Genomic DNA, 20,444 nt, shown 5'->3' on the forward strand with positions numbered 1-20,444 from the left:
AGAAAAAAGACTGATATCATTCACGTGTAATCAAACAGACTCTGTCCAATGTTAAAAATAAATGTTATTCATGTGTAATTGTACTGTTACCAGATCATTGGATTTTAAAGGCTGTGTAAACTGTCTGTCCTTGTAACTCGCCTTCTGGTTTGTTCTCTGATTTGATTACATTCGACGACTCTGTCGCGTGGCGCTACCAACGTGTTGGCATTAAGAATGTATTTCATTAACATGGCCGACACCCTCATTTTGTCTGAGCATGAGTAATCTTGCTCCCGAATGTAATTGTGGTGTCTGGGGGCCTGCTTTCCACTGCCATAAATAAACTAATAAAAAAAGCTATGCATTCAAATGACCCAGTGCATTAAATGACTCAGCACACAATGACATTACTCTCGTAGTAGGGAATCTCTCTGAGCAATGACAGAGTTACACACCATAACCAGTAAACCTGATAATGTGCAGTATACTGAAACGAGAGTGGGAATAAAGCACAGCAAGCTCAACAGCATGTCAGCATCCTATCTTAACGGGTATATAAAAGGCCTACGTGTAAATGGAGCAATAGACATGCCACAGATATCCCAGAGCTGAGCAACAGTACACAGGCCACGAGCTGCAGGTCTAGTTTGAGGGGCGAATAGAAACTATATTTGGCAGGCAAATGACCTGCATGGCTCTGGCGGCCTGAACCTATGACCGATGGTGTAGCTTACACCTCATCACTCACATGAGGAATGTTTCCTCTCTGGGTGAGATGATGTTTATACTGCATTGCCATGCAAATCTGCCGAGAATGGAAAACATGGAAATATGTGATCCCCATCTAGGCTAGGCTACCAGTCCACTCAGCCTGAATCCTTAGGAGTAGCCTAGTATTTGCCTTATATTTTTAGGAGGTGATAGTTCTTTGACTTTTAGGAGTTGATAGTCCTTTATAATAGTACAGTTGAACCTCAATATATCCTCTTAACAACAAAAGGTATATTTCTTATTGGTTGACTTTCACGTCTTTCAAGGAATGGCTAGATCAGCTTTGAGAACTAGACTAATGGGAAATCATTTCAACCGCTTTTCTGTAGTATAACCAGTGCTTGACTTGGGCAGGCGCTCACCAGAGCCGAATACCGGCACCTCAAATGTTCTACTGTTTGAGCTCCTGTTCCTCTTATAGAATATTAGCTCAAAAGTATTGTGGAGCTCCTGCGCCTAAATATAAACAGTACCGGCAACCAAATTAAATACTGCCACCTATTTCAGTCAAAGTCAAGCACTGAGTATAACTCTGGTTTTAGTAGGCTAACTATACTGTAGCTTAAATTGTCTACACAATTTGTCTGCCGATGTATGCCTATATGTCTTATTTCCGTGTCCCGTTATGAAAAGAGGGTGCAGAGCATGTCATTGTAGAGCTGTTTCTCATGGTGGGGTGTCATGTTACGGAGCTCTTCACTCAATCAAGTGAGAGTTGTAACCTAATATCTGATCGAGCCTGGGGCTGCTGACGTAACGCAACAGCAGGATCTCAGTGTAACATGAAGTCAACTCAGGGTTGATGTTTTTGATGGCTGAAGATGTAAAATATAATTGCAGATATATTGTTACATTTTTCCGTGTTTGTTTTCCAAATGTGTTTGTTTTCCATTCGGTTCGCATTTGCATCTAAATGGAGGGCAATTCTATAATTTCCCTCCCAATACTTCAGTCTGTGCATTCAGTCAGTGCATTCAAAAGATGACAGCAAAATAAACCTTTTTTTTAAAAAGTGGTCTGTCAATATTTTTAGACAAAGTGAAGAGTAACAACTTGACTGTTATATGTTAGCCTGACAATTCATCACAGTTGCAATGTAGGGCTTCTTGTCATACAACTAGGCTATATCTAGTCATGCTGACCATACACGGCTGCATTCTGATTGCTAGGTCATCTAGCTAATACAAATGTATGATGTCTTGACATAGCCACCTAACCTGTGATTGAAATACTCGGACAGCATCGTCGATTCCGTTTCCATTTACATGTATCAGATGAACAACAAGCGAGCTGGTTGGATCCTGCTCATTTCCCCATCATCTATTACATAACCCACCAGGCTAGCTGAATGATGAAGTCAGTTAGCATACTAGCTAGCTAGCCAGGTCAGGATAACATCTAGTTAGTATCATTGACGTTACATAAGCATACAGTTAACAACTCCATAGCCAAAATTGCTGTCAACAACTATATCTAACTTGCTAACTAACTATATGGCTGGTGTGGGTTAGCACGCAAGCAGCATTTTGTCGCATTCCGAATTGTCACCCTCCGATCCGTTTCTCTTTTCATACTCACATAATTAACATCCATAGAAAGGTAACGTTAGCACTCCAGTCCTTACCTTGTTTGGTTCAATTGGCTTATCTGGTACCATCCACTGTTAGTTAGACTGTTGCAACTTGCTTATGATGTTATGCTTTTTTTTTTCGTTCGCTAGCTAAGAAAAACTGCAGAAATAGCTAGCTAACACTCTCCATCGTTCCACACTCGTCAAGGAGTCAGGACAGCTGCCTGCTACCACAGGTTTGCAACATGTACCTATGGTTTTATCGAAAATAGCTTAATTAGTTGATGGAATGGGTCAGTTTCTAAAACTGATTTTTTTTACATGTATTTTAAAGTCTATATAAAAGCTCTGAAATCCTGTTCGTTGCCTTCCTTCCTGTGAGTGCGAATGTTGAATCAGTGATTAATTTAGACGCCTGTAATCCGGTGATCATCGTTCGACTACTTTTGCTTGATGCTCGGCAGTCTGCATAACTAGTAGATGTCATGTTTTAAGGTCAAATAAATGGTCCATAAACAAATAACGAATATGTTGTGGCCCACATGTAATTGTAGAAATAAGCTAGCTACATTCCACGCGTATATGTTGCTGTGTCTATGAAGCCGTAGAATAATGTATGTGTGTAACCACTGAATATGAGATGAGTGGAGTCCGACATCTAGTGGCAGAATGAAGTAGCACTAGCCTGGGTACCAGTCTCTTTAGCTAAAGTTGCACTCCTTGCCACTCTTTGTCATTGCCAGACTGGCCTTTCGGCATCTTCAAAATATGAACGTTCTATCAATAATGAGCTCGAGGATATCAGAATATTTGATCCTGATTCGATAACCTTCACCGCTATCATCCAATCACAATGTTTTTGCAAACTAGACTGATAGGAAAACGTTATAATTTAATTCATACATTTGATTGGAAACATTCTAACAATGGCCATTCTGACGTAATATATTTAATTGTAAACATAAACAAGAACAGAGGATTCCCGTTTATTAAATGTTTACCACGAGCCAATGTGATCACATCATACCAGAGAAGCTCTCGCCATTAAAACTTGCTACTTCTAGGACACGCATTGGGCTATAGGCTACTGGTTCAAGAGCTATAAGAGGAATACAGAGGATGGAAGAGATATAATGTTATTTATTTTGCTCATTTGCACCCCAGTATATCTATTTGCACATCATCTCTTGCACATCTATCATTCCAGTGTTAATACTAATTGTAATTATTTTGCACTATAGCCTATTTATTGCCTTACCTCCATAACTTGCTTCATTTGCACACACTGTATATATATTTTCTGTTGTATTTTTGACTTTATGTTTTGTTTTACCCCATATGTAACTCTGTGTTGTTGTTTTTATCGCACTGCTTTGCTTTATCTTGGCCAGGTCGCAGTTGTAAATGAGAACTTGTTCTCAACTGGCTTACCTGGTTAAATAAAGGTGAAATAAAAAAATAAAATAAAAAAGAGAGGCCAGTGGAGATGTCAGCGGAGATGCATGAATTGCGCAAGATTGGAACAGTGAAGACAGAGGTGTGTAAATTAGCTCAAATCAGCAGGATGGGGGTGCCTTTTCATTAGGAGGGACGTCTAACGTGGATCGCTAAAATAATGATTATGATCACCTTTCCTCAATTTAAACTTTAGACCTATGGGGACACCTATACATTCGACAGCCAAGCACGAGTGATCATTGTAGCCTTTTATCGACTAAACATGTATGTTGAAATATCTTCACGCCTAGAATAAAAACCACCAGGCTTCCGTCATAGACTCAATTGAATGAAAAAAATAAAGAATTACAGGGGGCAGTTTAGACAAATTAATCCCGAGCATATCTTCCTCTGGAATAAGGCACACGCTTGGATAATAATGATATAACCAACGTCTCTAGTAATACTATAGTTGTCTCTGTCTCCCCCTTTAACCCTCCCGTTGTCCTAGGATCAAAATGACCCGCCACTGTGTTGAACCAACTTTATTACATTTTTATATTTTTGGGATCATTTGTGAGAAGGAGGCAGTGAGACTTTAAAGAAAGTATCACTGCCTCCTTCTCACAAATGATCCAAAAAATAAAAATAAAAAATAAAGTTGGTTCAACACAGTGGCGGGTCATTTTGACCCTATGACAACGGGAGGGTTAAACGTTCCTTGTCAATTAATCTGAAAAACATTATTTTAACATTATGCTATAATGTTGCCTAGCCCTATTTTTTTATGGACTACAGCCAAGATTTGAAGATGAGACTAGATTTGAATACGTTTTTAGGAAAGAATAAATGTGAGTTGTGTGTCTGAGGTGCGCTGGTGGTTTTGATTGATGGGTCATTTTAGTGTGTGTGTGTGTGTGTGTGAGAGAGAGAGAGAGAGAGAGAGAGAGAGAGAGTTTGCTAATTCTCTCTATGCCCATTCAGAAAGTTTCCTTAAGTAGTAGCCTGTCTGGACTACATCTCTTAATAAGAGAGGCGGGACAAATAATATAACTGAAATGAGCATAGCAAATTGTAAAAATGTAAGCAGGTCATGATGATCAGCATATGTGCGAGGAATGACGACAGGTGCCAGTTTTGCGTTTCATTCCTCTAATTAATGGTATGCAACTGAAGCAAACCTAGCTCGATTTAATCTTGTAGGCTAATATTTTCCGTATCATTATTTCTCTCTCATTACAGAGTCCGCTCTAGCCACTTTGAACAACACGATCTTGCATTGACACTGCCTTCTCACAAGGGAATTACCGCAGCAGGTCGTAACGGTATTGTTTATTGTTCTTAAAATTCGAATTCTATATTGCGCCAAATTTGGCGCACACCCTATGTTCCATAACGTTGTCAGTTGTCATGGAAAATGTCAATGTTGTTTCCAACTATCAATCAGCAACAGCACGGTTGCATATTGAACCTTGAGATAGCCGAAAAGGCAGTCAAGGAGTGGCAAGGAGTGGAATAGTTAAAGAGACTGGTCTCTGACTAATGTAGCACGGTCCCTTCGAAAAATAAAAATAATTCATGCACATTGCACCACTGAGGTATATATTGCACAGTAGCTTTATGGAAGCAAACAAACCATTGCATACATTTACGTAGGGTTAATTTTGGAAGGGAAACATTTTTTTTTCCAAAAAAGTTGTACATCTTTGAAGTAGCTTAACTAACGGTACAGTGCATTAACTGCTTTTCCAAACCTATTTTAAAATATGTATAGCCATTACGGTGTTAGTGATGATGTTAGTACTACTCAAGATGATGGTAAAATACATCAATATTTCTTTAGAAAATATGCATATTTTAAAAAACATTTGACGCAATTTCTCGTGCAGATTCATACAGCTGCAAGGTGGAAATATTAGCTTTCAAGGTCATCAATGCACGCGCATATCTGAATCAGAACGTTGTTTCGTGTCAGGCATAGCATTTGTTATGATAACAGTAGGCTATAACAATTACACCTCAAATGGCTTTACATTGCATGTGGGTACAGATCTCCTTTCACGACATAACCTATTGATACTGATATGGATGACCCGATACAGAATTATCCCAAAACGATGATGTGACACAATGACGTAATGCAACATCAATGTACCGCCACAAAATCGCAGGATGGTTCGTGAGCCTCGAGCATCGCTTTGACCGAACATCCATCCTCATTCCATCCTCCTGTTTGTTTCTACAGAGCATTGTGTCCCATAATGCTTGGCGAGATTGACCACCAAGATGGCTGACGTTATGGATGAATATGAGAAAGAAGCTGGCTGTGTCCCTATTCTTCATCCAGAGGTAAGCTGCTCGGCCCTGCATCTTTGCACAGGGTTATAACGAGGGTGGATCTTGTACAAGTCGGAATCGACTAAACAGTATAAATTCACCGTGTTTTGGGAGAACCACGACGTCCCCCTCATTGGGAGGGCAGCCACCACCACCACCAAATGCATGTCAGGTTTTCCTCTGCTGCGTAATAGCATGTTAGCTAGCTAGCTAATTTTGCTAAAGGGGTTTCTGTACCTAGTAATTGAAACGACATTCTTGCATTGTTTATTGTGCCCAACAGATAAGCTATCTTGCAAATAACTGAATTACCGACAAAGAGATTGTAGGTAGCTATATGCTTTTTTATTGTCGTCACACAAGCAGGGCTTTGATGCAGCCCGAAAAATGACTTGTGCTGAAATGTCATGTTGCTTGGTAGGTGATGGCAACGTTAGCATGCAAACAGAGATGGGTGCGGGCCTAGCTAGCTACGTAGTTAGCGTGGCTAGCCATGTCAGTGACACTATTTGTCATGGAACGCCAATTGCATTAAACTTCTCTGTTCTTAGCCAACATTCAGCATGTTTACATGTAGCCAGATCAACATATTAATGGGTTAGCTAGCTAGCTAGGTTAGCTAGTTAGGGCCAATAAACTATTTAGCTAAAGATGTTACCAGCTAGGTAGCTAGTAGCTAGTCAGCACTATATATGTTTAACCCATAGCACAGGAATTAACACTTGAATATCATGTTGTGAATGTGATTAATTGTGAAACAATAGTTATATTTATGTTCTAGCTGTATTCCAAATAATTTCAGATCTGACTATCTTTAGGCCTTATCTGTGTGTAGATCGGCTTAATGGCCGAAATGCATCCAATGTGACTGCTGAGATAAATACAGCGAGCTAGCAAGCTACCCTTTATTTAAGTGCTGGCCGTCCGATTACTTATGGGCTAATTTATACAGCACCCAAGACTTATTCACAGAACTTAGTAAGAGTTGAGCACGTCATATTTGGCATTTTAGTCTATATAGCCTATTAAATATGGCCTGGCAAATGACCTTTTGGCTCAGTCCTCAAAATTAGCTGCCTTGTTGATATTTGTGTAAATGCATTTAACTATTTGGAGTGCAAGGATACGGACAACATGGCATTCAAAATATAACTTGTTACAGGCCACTTGACACTTGATTAACAAACATTAGATCTGTTTTCGTAAGAATGGGCCAGTACAGGGAACCTGTCATTGTAAATTATTCATGGTTTACTAACTCACGAGTGTTGGCCAACTTGTTACACCACCTGGTGTAGGAAGCTAATTTCCCCCCTCTAGTCTTGGTGCAAAAAGTCCTACGTTTTCAGAACGGGGCTGGCAGCAAGCCACAGAAACAGCCATTTATTTGAAAAAGCCAATATTTGAAAGACAACCAATGGGCATTAAATAGTGCCGTCTTTCCTTTCGTAAATCACTTGGCACAGCCACACACTCAAACACACTGACTGAACATTCGCTCTCAAAGAAAAGCACATTTTCCTGGTATTAGACTCACACCAAGTTGCTGCCAAATGGGGCTATGTTCGCTAGATGCTTTCAGTTTTTCTGCTTTCTCTTTTTGTTACTCTTGTGGTTAATGCACATTGCTTTTGCGTTTTTGATATGTCAAGCCTCAGTCCTCTCCATTTACTGGTTATGCAGGCTCTTTTGACATGATGTCACAATTACTGATTTCTATACATAGTGTGACTTTGCATATATTCGATTTTGCCTTTGGTCCAGCACAGGGCAGTTGGGCCTGAGGGTGAAGGAGGGTAACCGAAAACAATGTCACCTTGCATTAAAATCCCATCGGACGCTCAACCTCTGTTACGGACAACTTTCCAGCGGAACAAAACAACTGCATGTCCTTTAGGAGAGGGTGAGACCTGAAACCACAAGGCACGTTTAACCTGCGGAGGGTTGGGTGTTGCTGTAGTGATAGACCACCTAAACTCAGGATTATCTAGCGTTCTATTATCAAAGTAGAGGAAGCATTACGCCTCTATCACACCGACAGCGTCGTTGCATTTTGGCACACCAGAAGTACATTAATTTCCAATGGAACGCTGCATTTGCCTTGCAGCATTGCGTTGCAGAGGCAGTTGTAGTGCGTTCTGTGTGGTGCATACGCTGGATTTATCGAACGTATCCGTCAAACTGTATGCGTAGACGCCTTGACAGAAATGGTAGCAGAAGGTGAATGTTGATGTTTTGTTCCACACATATCCAGATGATGCAGCGTACCATGATGCAGCAATGACGCTGTCAGTGTGATGAAGGCGTTAACAACACAGCCACCTGCAATCACATCGGTTAATCCCTGGATAGAGGTTACACTTTCCCAGATTGTCAATAATAGTGTTGGCCTATGCTTATTGCCTCAACCTTGTTGTTGCTGTTAAAAAGCCTTGGACCTTAGTGCCCTGGTCTGAATTTCAGCAGGTTGACAAAAGGCTTTTTCAGATTCCTCCAAAGCTGTCATGTGGCTTTGTGGAAAAGCCATCTCCACTAATGCAGCATAGCCTAGGCCTAAATGTTGTGCGTCTCTGATATAGGCTATGCATTTATGGCCCGTCTCTCTGATTTGTATTTGAATGAGAAGCCTTTACTGTTCTCTGGTTGATCTCTAATAGAGAGATACGTGAAATTAAAGTGCCACATGACACCACCATCATCCACCTGCTCAGTTTTGTGGTGAACATCTGGTGTACTCTAGGGAGTCCCAGAGAGATGCACATCAATAAGCTACCCTTGGATACGACTGTTTGATACTCAAGTTCACTTATTCTCTCTGTCTAGGCCTGTGTTTTCCCCTCTGAATCTCATTGAACATGTCATTTCATGAATTTCAACCTCTGTTGCAATCTTTCCTATTGTTAATTGTGTTTGTCTGACTGTCAGCCACAGGTATAGGCTACGTCCCAAATGGTTCCCTATTACCTACATAATGCACTACTTTTGACCAGAGCCTTATGGACCCTGGTCAAAGGTAGTGACTAGGCTATATAGGGAATAGGGTGTCTTTTGGGATGCAGCCATAGCCTAACTCCTAGGCTCCTGACCCAGTTTGAAAATGCAAATGATTGTTTTTGCATAGAACAACTACAGAATCTTGCTCCGTTGCTGGATTCATAATGTCAATGGAGGCAATAGACGGCACAGATAATGTAGAAAACTGAGTCTGTTTCTCTTTGGGATCCTTATCGTTGCTTCTTTAACATGGAAGTTCTCCAGTCCAGGTAGCATCCTCTCTCACTCAGCCATTGTCCTCCCATTTAATCAAACTGTGTGGCTTGACTATTGAAGTAGTCCTACAAAATAAATGGCCTTCTTTTGAGATTGTTTAGATTGGGCCCGTCCACTGTGGTTAGTTAAGCCTTATCCTCTCCGTGCTTCCGGACCTCATTTGGTTTGAAGAAGAGCCAACAGTCATTGCACAAGCTAGTGGCAACCCCTAGCTACTGAATGGACATAGGAGCAGCTTCAATAGATTATGAGCGCGTCACGTGTACTCTACGATGGTCAAGGACACGTGCCCTCTGCCCTGAACAAACTTTAGTCAGTGGGTCAGGTGCAACAAATGGTGGAATGTATTTAAAGTGTTGGTGATGAAGACTGGATCCAGAGATTGTATTTACAAAATATAGGCTACAGATGCTGGAAAATCCCCTAGTTGACTAAATGATTTGACCTAACTTGTAAAGATAGGAATACAGGAACATCGTCACAGACCTGTACTCTGAATGTTCTAGATGATGCTTGTTTATGTCTATAAAAAAAATCTGCCACTAAACGGAAGAGAAGAGCACATTAGCCCATTATGGGGATACTGCAGCTAATACCCAACTCCATAGGCTACATTCAGGTTTGATTTTTTTGTAGCCTCTTTTTGATATTCAGTATTTTTAGAATCGAGCGCATGACACCGTCCCCTGGGGTGAGCGTACCATATGTCCCTATTGACTGAGAACCTCCCTAGATCACTGCTTCTTAAACAGACAATATTCAAATCGTGAGTCAACTGGATGGTATAAAAACTCCTAGATATAATGTTCTCGCCACTTCTGCTGCGCATTGCCTCGTCGAGTGGATTAACAACTAGCAGACATCCAATTATAGGGCTAAAATCGTACACGCTGCAATTTTCTGTTCCACTGTGGCCTGTAGTTACAATGACCATCAGTTTGATGGTGATGAAGGTAGGCATTAACCCAGTGGTGTATTCACTAGGAAGCAACCGGAAGCAAATAGACCAAAACTGGGAGGGACTACCTGAACTTGTCCAATAAGAAATGCTTGTTTCGTGTTCCGTTGGTTTTACTACTGCGTGCAGTAATGTGAACCCAGGGTGACCCTGTTTAACCTGGAGGTCAAAGGTTATCGCTGGGGTTCAAGGAACAGGTGCTCAAGACAGTGTGGCCTATTCCTCTCACTGCTAAAGACCTGTGAACGCTCTCTCCCTCACCACATATATGAATATAGATGAACTGAGGGGCCTTGAATGCTGAAATTGATGACTGTCATGTGAATTTCTATCTCTAATTCAACCTAAGCTTGAATCATTACCAGAGGTTGTAAGGCTCTGGTTTTAATCATCAATGATTCAAGGTCCACAACTCACAAGTCTTATCTGTATTTTTATTCATGGAGAGAGCTCTCCTGCCAATGACACAAACAGACGATTTTATACCTCCTGGACTTGACTCCTCCCACCTTTAGGTGGCTTTTCTAAACAGTTTCCGCCTTCCCCCTTGAATGTTTAGTACCGCCCCCTCTGTTAGTGGGTTGACACTACATGATAATTCTAACATTTATACTGTGTTTGGGGTGAAATCCTTTAGTCATTATTCTTAAAATCCAAATTAATCTAACAATGACACACTGGGTAAGGTTGTTTTATTCAGGGTATGAACTGCATGTTGATTATGTCACACTAATGCAGGGTTTCCCAAACTTGGTCCTCAGGACCCCAGGTTTTTTGCCCTAGCATTACACAGCTGATTCAAATGATCAACTAACCATCAAGCTTTGATAATTGAAATCAGCTGTGTAGTGTTAGGGCAAAAATCGGAGCCATATGAAGCCAAAATGTAGGAGCCATATGTTACTTTCCTCTTAACAAAAAAAGACATGGCAGAGCAATGCCATGACCTGTGCTTATGTTAATACTGTACTAGCGATCTGAACATATTGTTGGCATTCAGTGACTTCTCTTTAGTCAGTGTTTACCTCGTTAGTGCACACCGTAGAAATACGTTTTGCGATAAATAGTTTTGCAGTGAAAACAAGATTTTTCCATTGGACAAATTCAGGTAGGTCTGTCCGCGTGTCATCCTGTTTGCTTCCATTTGGATGCTAGTGAATACACCCCTGGCGTACTGACTGTCCATCTTGTTTCTCTCACTGCCATGTAAGGAGAGCTGGGTCAGCTCTTCACACTACTCCAGTGTAACTCCAGTGACATGCTGCAGGGCTGATTGTGCACGGGTGGCTTCAGGCACCCTTAGTGCCTCTCACAACTCACATCTGGCTGTCTTTGAGGCACTTAGATGGGCCCATTGAGGCCCTTAGTCAAGCCCCCTTGTCCCTTAGCGAACACCCATGGCTGGAGACCGACATGCTGATCTGATCATATCATTGGCTACTGATCTAAAATAGCCCTAGCTTTGTTTGCTCTGTCTTTAGGGGTTTGTTGTATTGCCAAACCATCCTCCACCTTGTCAGATAATGTAGTTACTGCTAGATTGATCCTCGACTAACCTGTACCGGTACCCCCTGTATATAGCCTTGTTGTTATTTTATTGTGTTAATTGTTATTTAATTTTTTACTTTAGTTTATTTAGTAAATATTTTCTTAACTCTATTTCTTGAACTGGTTAAGGGCTTGTAAGTAAGCATTTCACGGTAAGGTCTCCACCTGTTGTATTCGGCGCATGTGACAAATAACATTTGATTTGATTGGAGCGACAGGCCGTTATGGCCTCACCAGCAAAATAACCCATCTCTGTTCCTGGAGGAAGTTGCTTGGACCTATTTCTCAGCATTTGTTCAGATCAGGTTACTTACCGCTCTCAACGACATAACAGTGCATGAAATGGACCCAATCCGTTCCTCGCAGAAAGCAAATTTGTGGTTGAAAAAAACCTCTCCTTAGCAGGATGCTGGCAGACTCACCAGAATTCCACTCTTTGCGGCTGTAGCTATTCTGATGAAGACTCTTACTATAGGCTAGTGTTTCCCATACCTAGCTCTGTTCTCCCTCAGGCCAGAGTTTGGCTTCCATTGTTTTCAATTGACAAGTTTGTTACCTTATGGTCATGTGTAGCTCAATTGGTAGTGTGTGGATCTTACAACGCCAGTGTCGTGGGTTCGATACCCACTGGGGCCACCCATAAGAAAATGAAGGCTATGCACGCACTACTGTAAGTCGCTTTGGTCAGATAAATGGCATATTATATTATTATATGTCAGGGAGCATGGATGTGATTTCAGGGCCTTTTGAAAGACTACCAGAGGGTAAAGTTCTCCTCTACACCATCAGAGGGCCCAGGGTAGCATCTGGACATCTGCCTGACCTGCCTCCTCCCTTCACCCCTCTCCATCCTCCAGTCATCTCTACCCCCTCTCCTCCCTTCACCCCTCTCCATCCTCCAGTCACCTCTACCCCCTCTCCTCCCTTCACCCCTCTCCATCCTCCAGTCATCTCTACCCCCTCTCCTCCCTTCACCCCTCTCCATCCTCCAGTCACCTCTACCCCCTCTCCTCCCTTCACCCCTCTCCATCCTCCAGTCATCTCTACCCCCCTCTCCTCCCTTCACCCCTCTCCATCCTCCAGCCATCTCTACCCCCTCTCCTCCCTTCACCCCTCTCCATCCTCCAGCCATCTCTACCCCCTCTCCTCCCTTCACCCCTCTCCATCCTCCAGTCACCTCTACCCCCTCTCCTCCCTTCACCCCTCTCCATCCTCCAGCCATCTCTACCCCCTCTCCTCCCTTCACCCCTCTCCATCCTCCAGTCATCTCTACCCCCTCTCCTCCCTTCACCCCTCTCCATCCTCCAGTCATCTCTACCCCCTCTCCTCCCTTCACCCATCTCTACCCCCTCTCCTCCCTTCACCCCCTCTCCATCCTCCAGCCATCTCTACCCCCTCTCCTCCCTTCACCCCTCTCCATCCTCCAGTCATCTCTACCCCCTCTCCTCCCTTCACCCCTCTCCATCCTCCAGTCATCTCTACCCCCTCTCCTCCCTTCACCCCTCTCCATCCTCCAGTCATCTCTACCCCCTCTCCTCCCTTCACCCCTCTCCATCCTCCAGTCACCTCTACCCCCTCTCCTCCCTTCACCCCTCTCCATCCTCCAGTCATCTCTACCCCCTCTCCTCCCTTCACCCCTCTCCATCCTCCAGTCATCTCTACCCCCTCTCCTCCCTTCACCCCTCTCCATCCTCCAGTCATCTCTACCCCCTCTCCTCCCTTCACCCCTCTCCATCCTCCAGTCATCTCTACCCCCTCTCCTCCCTTCACCCCTCTCCATCCTCCAGTCATCTCTACCCCCTCTCCTCCCTTCAGGCTAGCCTGTAGATTACTAGATTATAGATTACTATACATATTTAATGATCTCATTATAGTCCTTACCCCCCATTAACTGTCTACCAAGTACCTTTCCCATCAGATCTTCATCCTTGTCGCCTACTGTAGGTCTATATGATTAATCATTTACCAAGTATTTTGTACATTCGTTTTAATTCAGGATCAGTGTTGCTGATGTAGCTCAGTTGTAGGGATGTAGCTCAGTTGGTAGAGCATGGCGTTTGCAACGCCAGGGTTGTGGGTTCGTTTCCCACGGGGTGCCAGTATGAAAAATTAATAAAAAATAAAATAGATTATAATAATGTATGCACTCACTTAACTGTAAGTCGCGCTGGATAAGAGCGTCTGCTAAATGACTACATTTTTTAAAAAATGTGTAGGTCCAATGGCTTTTAGATATGGAATTGCTGTCGGGCTGTAAAATTATACCTCACATTTTGTAGGAAGTAAGCCTTGTACTAGTAAGCCTTGTCCAATCCATAATGCCAATAGGACAGGAGCCCATCTCCTGATTCTGTAGCGTGGGGCAGCTTGATGTACAAGCACACCCCCTGGACAGGACGCTAGTCTGCCGCAGGGCCTTTCATAGGAAAATAGATTTAGTAGGAATCTAGACCTATTATGGTTGTTTACAGTCTAAGCTGTACACGTGAACCAAGTTTCATGCTTTTATGAAAATGCTAATGACCCAAAATGTGCATTCTCCTGGACTAATAGTGTTGTTCAGTGAAGGTTATAGAGACCGAATGAGGACTGGGATGTGATGTGTATTTACCAGTCAGAGCAAGGCTGCAGTAGAGCAGCCCTCCCAGCGGGAGGGGGAGGTTAAAGGACGTTGCCATGGCATTGCAGTGGAGGCTAATTGAATGTGAAGGCCCTATATGGGCGTCCGCGGCTCTCTGGTGCCCATCATCCTCAGAACACGACACAGCCTCCTCCAACTCTCTATCGCTCAATCTCTCGTGCGCTTGTTCTCGTGAGATGACGCTGTGACGTCTGTGTAGGCCCACTGGGTCCAGGCAAGGCATGGATTGATGAAACTCATGGCTTTTTTCTCTCTCTCTCCTATCTCACCCTTGCCACCCCTCTTTCCCAACAGGAACTCAAGCCCCAGAGTCACTATAACCATGGCTACAGTGAGAATGTGGGGCGCAAGAGCCACGTGGATGACTACAGTACCTGGGACATCGTCAAAGCCACGCAGTGAGTACCCACGCACCGCTGGGTGTGTGTTTGCGCGTAAAGCTTGGCCAGTGTGGTTAAAGGTATGCAAGTAATGTGGGCTGGAGAGACCTTTTCCTCATTCTACAACTGGTTTTAAAAACACTTCCTGTTGGGGTATAGTTATCTTACTTGTATAACAGGGCAAACATTATTTACGTTATTCTCCAAGACATTGGCCTAACTGCTTGAGAAAGTGCTGCAGCATCCAAGCGGCTCCCCAGACGTGGCTAAGAGATGCTGGCATTTCAGCTCAAGGCTCTCCCAGTTAAATGTGAGAGACTGTACAGCTATTATGTGATTCCCCCAGTGTTCCTAAATCTATGTTAACTTTCCTCCTGAAGAGGGTTTACAGCCGGGAATGAGTTTACAGTAGAGAGCAGATCTGGCTAGGTCAAATACATATTAGTCTCCCGGTAGGTCAAGGATTTGACATGCGCTCAATTTAGTTTGCCCTCTTACAATGGAACCAAAGGAATAGTCCCCAAAGTGTAAACCCCAAGCTAAATACATTTAACTATTTGAAAGTATTTCTGGATCTGTACACAGATTACAGTTAGTTTGTATGGCTGAGAAATGTGACCCCAGATCGGCTGTTAGAGAAACCTTTAAGCACCTCTAACATTGACATCCAGTGTGGAAAACAACTTCAAGCTGTCACCTTATCAGCCTTGTTGTCATGTCCTATCACTGCTGTAGACTAGTGGCTATCGATCCCTGCTCCAGGTCATATTACTGCTGTAGACTAGTGGCTATCGATCCCTGCTCCAGGTCATTTTACTGCTGTAGACTACCGGCTATCAATCCCTGCTCCAGGTCATATCACTGCTGTAGACTAGTGGCTATCGATCCCTGCTCCAGGTCATATTACTGCTGTAGACTAGTGGCTATCGATCCCTGCTCCAGGTCATATTACTGCTGTAGACTACCGGCTATCAATCCCTGCTCCAGGTCATATCACTGCTGTAGACTAGTGGCTATCAATCCCTGCTCCAGGTCATATCACTGCTGTAGACTAGTGGCTATCGATCCCTGCTCCAGGTCATATCACTGCTGTAGACTAGTGGCTATCGATCCCTGCTCCAGGTCATATCACTGCTGTAGACTAGTGGCTATCGATCCCTGCTCCAGGTCATATTACTGCTGTAGACTAGTGGCTATCGATCCCTGCTCCAGGTCATATTACTGCTGTAGACTACCGGCTATCAATCCCTGCTCCAGGTCATATCACTGCTGTAGACTAGTGGCTATCGATCCCTGCTCCAGGTCATATTACTGCTGTAGGCTAGTGGCTATCGATCCCTGCTCCAGGTCATATTACTGCTGTAGACTAGTGGCTATCGATCCCTGCTCCAGGTCATATCACTGCTGTAGACTAGTGGCTATCGATCCCTGCTCCAGGTCATATCACTGCTGTAGACTAGTGGCTATCGATCCCTGCTCCAGGTCATATCACTGCTGTAGACTAGTGGCTATCGATCCCTGCTCCAGGTCATATTACTGCTGTAGACTAGTGGCTATCGATCCCTGCTCCAGGTCATATCACTGCTGTAGACTAGTGGCTATCGATCCCTGCTCCAGGTCATATTACTGCTGTAGACTAGTGGCTATCAATCCCTGCTCCAGGTCATATCACTGCTGTAGACTAGTGGCTATCGATCCCTGCTCCAGGTCATATCACTGCTGTAGACTAGTGGCTATCGATCCCTGCTCCAGGTCATATCACTGCTGTAGACTAGTGGCTATCAATCCCTGCTCCAGGTCATATTACTGCTGTAGACTAGTGGCTATCAATCCCTGCTCCAGGTCATATTACTGCTGTAGACTAGTGGCTATCGATCCCTGCTCCAGGTCATATCACTGCTGTAGACTAGTGGCTATCGATCCCTGCTCCAGGTCATATTACTGCTGTAGACTAGTGGCTATTGATCCCTGCTCCAGGTCATATCACTGCTGTAGACTAGTGGCTATCGATCCCTGCTCCAGGTCATATTACTGCTGTAGACTAGTGGCTATCGATCCCTGCTCCAGGTCATATCACTGCTGTAGACTAGTGGCTATCGATCCCTGCTCCAGGTCATATCACTGCTGTAGACTAGTGGCTATCGATCCCTGCTCCAGGTCATATTACTGCTGTAGACTAGTGGCTATCGATCCCTGCTCCAGGTCATATTATTGTAAACACCAATACCCCATCATGTCAAAGTGGAATTTTGTTATCAGAAGTTTTACAAATGAATAAAAAAGGAACATCTGAAATGTCTTGAGTCAATTTGTTATGGCAAGCCTAAATAAGTTCAGGGGTAAAAATGTGCTCAACAAGTCACATAAGTTGCATGGGCTCTGTGTGCAATAATAGTGTTTAACCAGATTTTTGAATGACTACCTCCTCACTGTACCCCACACATACAATTATCTATAAGGTCCCTCAGTCGAGCAGTGAATATCAAAAACAGATTCAACCACAAAGACCAGGGAGGTTTTCCATTGCCTCGCAAAGAAGGGCACGTATACGTAGATGGGTAAAAAATAAAAAAGCAGACATTGAATATCCCTTTGAGCATGGTGCAGTTATTAATTACACTTTGGATGGTGTATCAATACACGCAGTCACTACAAAAATACAGGCGTCCTTCCTAACTCAGTTCCCAGAGAGGAAGAAAACCGCTCAGAGATTTCACCATGAGGCCAATGGTGACTTTAAAACAGTTACAGAGTTTAATGGCTGTGATAAGAGAACTGAGGAAGAATCAACAACGTTGTAGTTACTCCACAATACTAACCTAATTGACAGAGTGAAAATAAGGAAGCCTGTACAGAATACAAATATTCCAAAACATGCATCCTGTTTGCAACAAGGCACTAAAGTAATACTGCAAAAGAAAATTGCAAAGCAATTCACTTTTTGTCCTGAAATATAAAGTGTTATGTTTGGGGCAAATCCAATACAACACCTTACTGAGTACCACTCTCCATATTTTCAAGCATAGTGGTGGCTGCATCATGTTATGGGTACAGTGGCTTGCGAAAGTATTCACCCCCCTTGGCATTTTTCCTATTTTGTTGCCTTACAACCTGGAATTAAAATTGATTTTTGGGGGGTTTGTATCATTTGATTTACACAACATGCCTACACTTTGAAGATGCAAAATATATTTTCTTGTGAAACAAAGAAATAAGACAAAAAAACAGAACTTGAGCGTGCATAACTATTCACCCCCCAAAAGTCAATACTTTGTAGAGCTACCTTTTGCTGCAAGTCTCTTGGGGTATGTCTCTCTAAGCTTGGCACATCTAGCCACTGGGATTTTTGCCCATTCTTCAAGGCAAAACTGCTCCAGCTCCTTCAAGTTGGATGGGTTCTGCTGGTGTACAGCTATCTTTAAGTCATACCACAGATTCTCAATTGGATTGAGGTCTGGGCTTTGACTAGGCCATTCCAAGACATTTAAATGTTTCCCCTTAAACCACTCGAGTGTTGCTTTAGCAGTATGCTTAGGGTCATTGTCCTGCTGGAAGGTGAACCTCTGTCCCAGTCTCAAATCTCTGGAAGACTGAAACAGGTTTCTCTTAAGAATTTCCCTGTATTTAGCGCCATCCATCATTCCTTCAATTCTGACCAGTTTCCCAGTCCCTGCCGATGGAAAAACATCCCCACAGCATGATGCTGCCACCACCATGCTTCACTGTGGGGATGGTGTTCTCGGGGTGATGGGAGGTGTTGGGTTTGCGCCAGACATAGCGTTTTCCTTGATGGCCAAAAAGCTCAATTTTAGTCTCATCTGACCAGAGTACCTTCTTCCATATGTTTGGGGAGTCTCCCACATGGCTTTTGGCGAACACCAAACGTGTTTGCTTATTTTTTTCTTTAAGCAATGGCTTTTTTCTGGTCAATCTTCTGTAAAGCCCAGCTCTGTGGAGTGTATGGCTTAAAGTGGTCCTATGGAAAGATACTCCAATCTCCGCTGTGGAGCTTTGCAGCTCCTTCAGGGTTATCTTTGGTCTCTTTGTTGCCTCTCTGATTAATGCCCTCCTTGCCTGGTCCGTGAGTTTTGGTGGGCGGCCCTCTCTTGGCAGGTTTGTTGTGGTGCCATATTCTTGCCATTTTTTAATAATGGATTTAATGCTGATCCGTGGGATGTTTCAAAGTTGCTGATTTTTTTGATTTTTTTATAACCCAACCCTGATCTGTACTTCTCCACAACTTTGTCCCTGACCTGTTTGGAGAGCTCCTTGGTCTTCATGGTGCCGCTTGCTTGGTAGTGCCCCTTGCTTAGTGGTGTTGCAGACTCTGGGGCCTTTCAGAACAGGTGTGTGTATATATACTGAGATCATGTGACAGATCATATGACAGTTAAATTGCACACAGGTGGACTTTATTTAACTAATTATGTGACTTCTGAAGGTAATTGGTTGCACCAGATCTTATTTAGGGACTTCATAGCAAAGGGGGTGAATACATATGCACGCACCACTTTTACGTTTATTTATTTTGTAGCAAGTTTGGACTATTTTGTGTATGTCCATTACATAAAATCCCAATAAAAATACATTTAAATTACAGGTTGTAATGCAACAAAATAGGAAAAACGCCAAGGGGGATCAATTATTTTGCAAGGCACTGTATGCTTGTAATTGTTAAAGGACTGGGAGTTTTTCAGGATAAAAAATAAACGGAATGGAGCTCAGCACAGGCAAAATCCTAGTGGAAAACCTGGTTGTCTGCTTTCCACCAGACACTGAGAGATGAATTCACCTTTCAGCAGGACAATAACCTAAAACACAAGGCCAAATCTACACCGGAGTTGCTTACCAAGAAGACTGTGGATGTTCCTGAGTGGCAGTGTTACAGTTTTGACTTAAATCTACTTGAAAATCTGGTCTTCTAACAATGATCAACAACCTATTTGTCAGAGCTTGAAGAATTTTGAAAAGAATAATGGGCAAATGTTGCAAAATCTAGGTGTTGAAAGCTCTTAGAAACTTACCCAGAAAGACTCAACGCTGTAATTGCTGCCAAATGTGATTCTAACATGTATTGACTCGGGTGTGAATACTTATGTAAATTAGATATTTCATTTCCATTAAATTTGCATACATTTATAAAAACATGTTGTTATTATGGGTTATTGTGTGTAGATGGGTGAGAAATATATTTAATCGATTTTGAATTCATTCTCTAACACAACAAAATGTGGAATAAGTCTAGGGGTATGAATACTTTCCTAAGGCACTGTATAAATATGTTGTCATAAATGTGAATATGGTGCAAAGTGCAGACATAGGTCTAGGTCTCCCACTGGAGTAGAATAGTCTGACTGACAAACAAAGAAGGCCTTGTGTTTCTTTTATTGAAGAAAACCTATATAAAGACACTTCATCCTCATGATTTGAGGGTTAATTTATGTGCTGTGTTAACTGAAGGACAGAAAAAGCTATGATGGCAAGGGATACTGTTAAAGGCAACGTGTGTGTGTGAACCGTGTGTGTGTTGAGCCTATTCTAGCCTTGTCT

The 20,444-nt window shown here is 42.9% G+C and overlaps 2 protein-coding genes across 5 annotated transcripts in view; one reads left to right on the forward strand and one right to left on the reverse strand.

The window, feature by feature from the left end:
* LOC121550240 (oxysterol-binding protein-related protein 8) overlaps window positions 1-2,952 on the reverse strand; it is a 176,387-nt gene extending 173,435 nt beyond the window's left edge. For 2 of the 4 annotated variants that reach the window (XM_045213601.1, XM_045213598.1), the window contains exon 1: window positions 2,378-2,951. The gene's annotated coding sequence lies outside the window, so the exon portion shown is untranslated. Of the gene's footprint in view, window positions 1-2,377 lie in introns of all 4 variants that reach the window. The other 2 variants (XM_045213597.1, XM_045213600.1) reach the window with 2 other exon arrangements.
* Window positions 2,953-5,953: 3,001 nt separating this feature from the next.
* The window catches only part of LOC121550274 (palmitoyltransferase ZDHHC17), a 38,589-nt gene continuing 24,098 nt past the window's right edge, over window positions 5,954-20,444 (forward strand). Inside the window, exons 1-2 of the mRNA XM_041862464.2 lie at window positions 5,954-6,109; window positions 14,809-14,912. Of these exons, the coding sequence (XP_041718398.1) occupies window positions 6,047-6,109; window positions 14,809-14,912 (167 nt within the window). The 5' untranslated portion in view covers window positions 5,954-6,046. The remainder of the gene's footprint in view (window positions 6,110-14,808; window positions 14,913-20,444) is intronic.

Source organism: Coregonus clupeaformis, unplaced genomic scaffold (assembly GCF_020615455.1).
Source record: "Coregonus clupeaformis isolate EN_2021a unplaced genomic scaffold, ASM2061545v1 scaf0126, whole genome shotgun sequence".
In the NCBI taxonomy this organism is placed as follows: domain Eukaryota; kingdom Metazoa; phylum Chordata; class Actinopteri; order Salmoniformes; family Salmonidae; genus Coregonus; species Coregonus clupeaformis.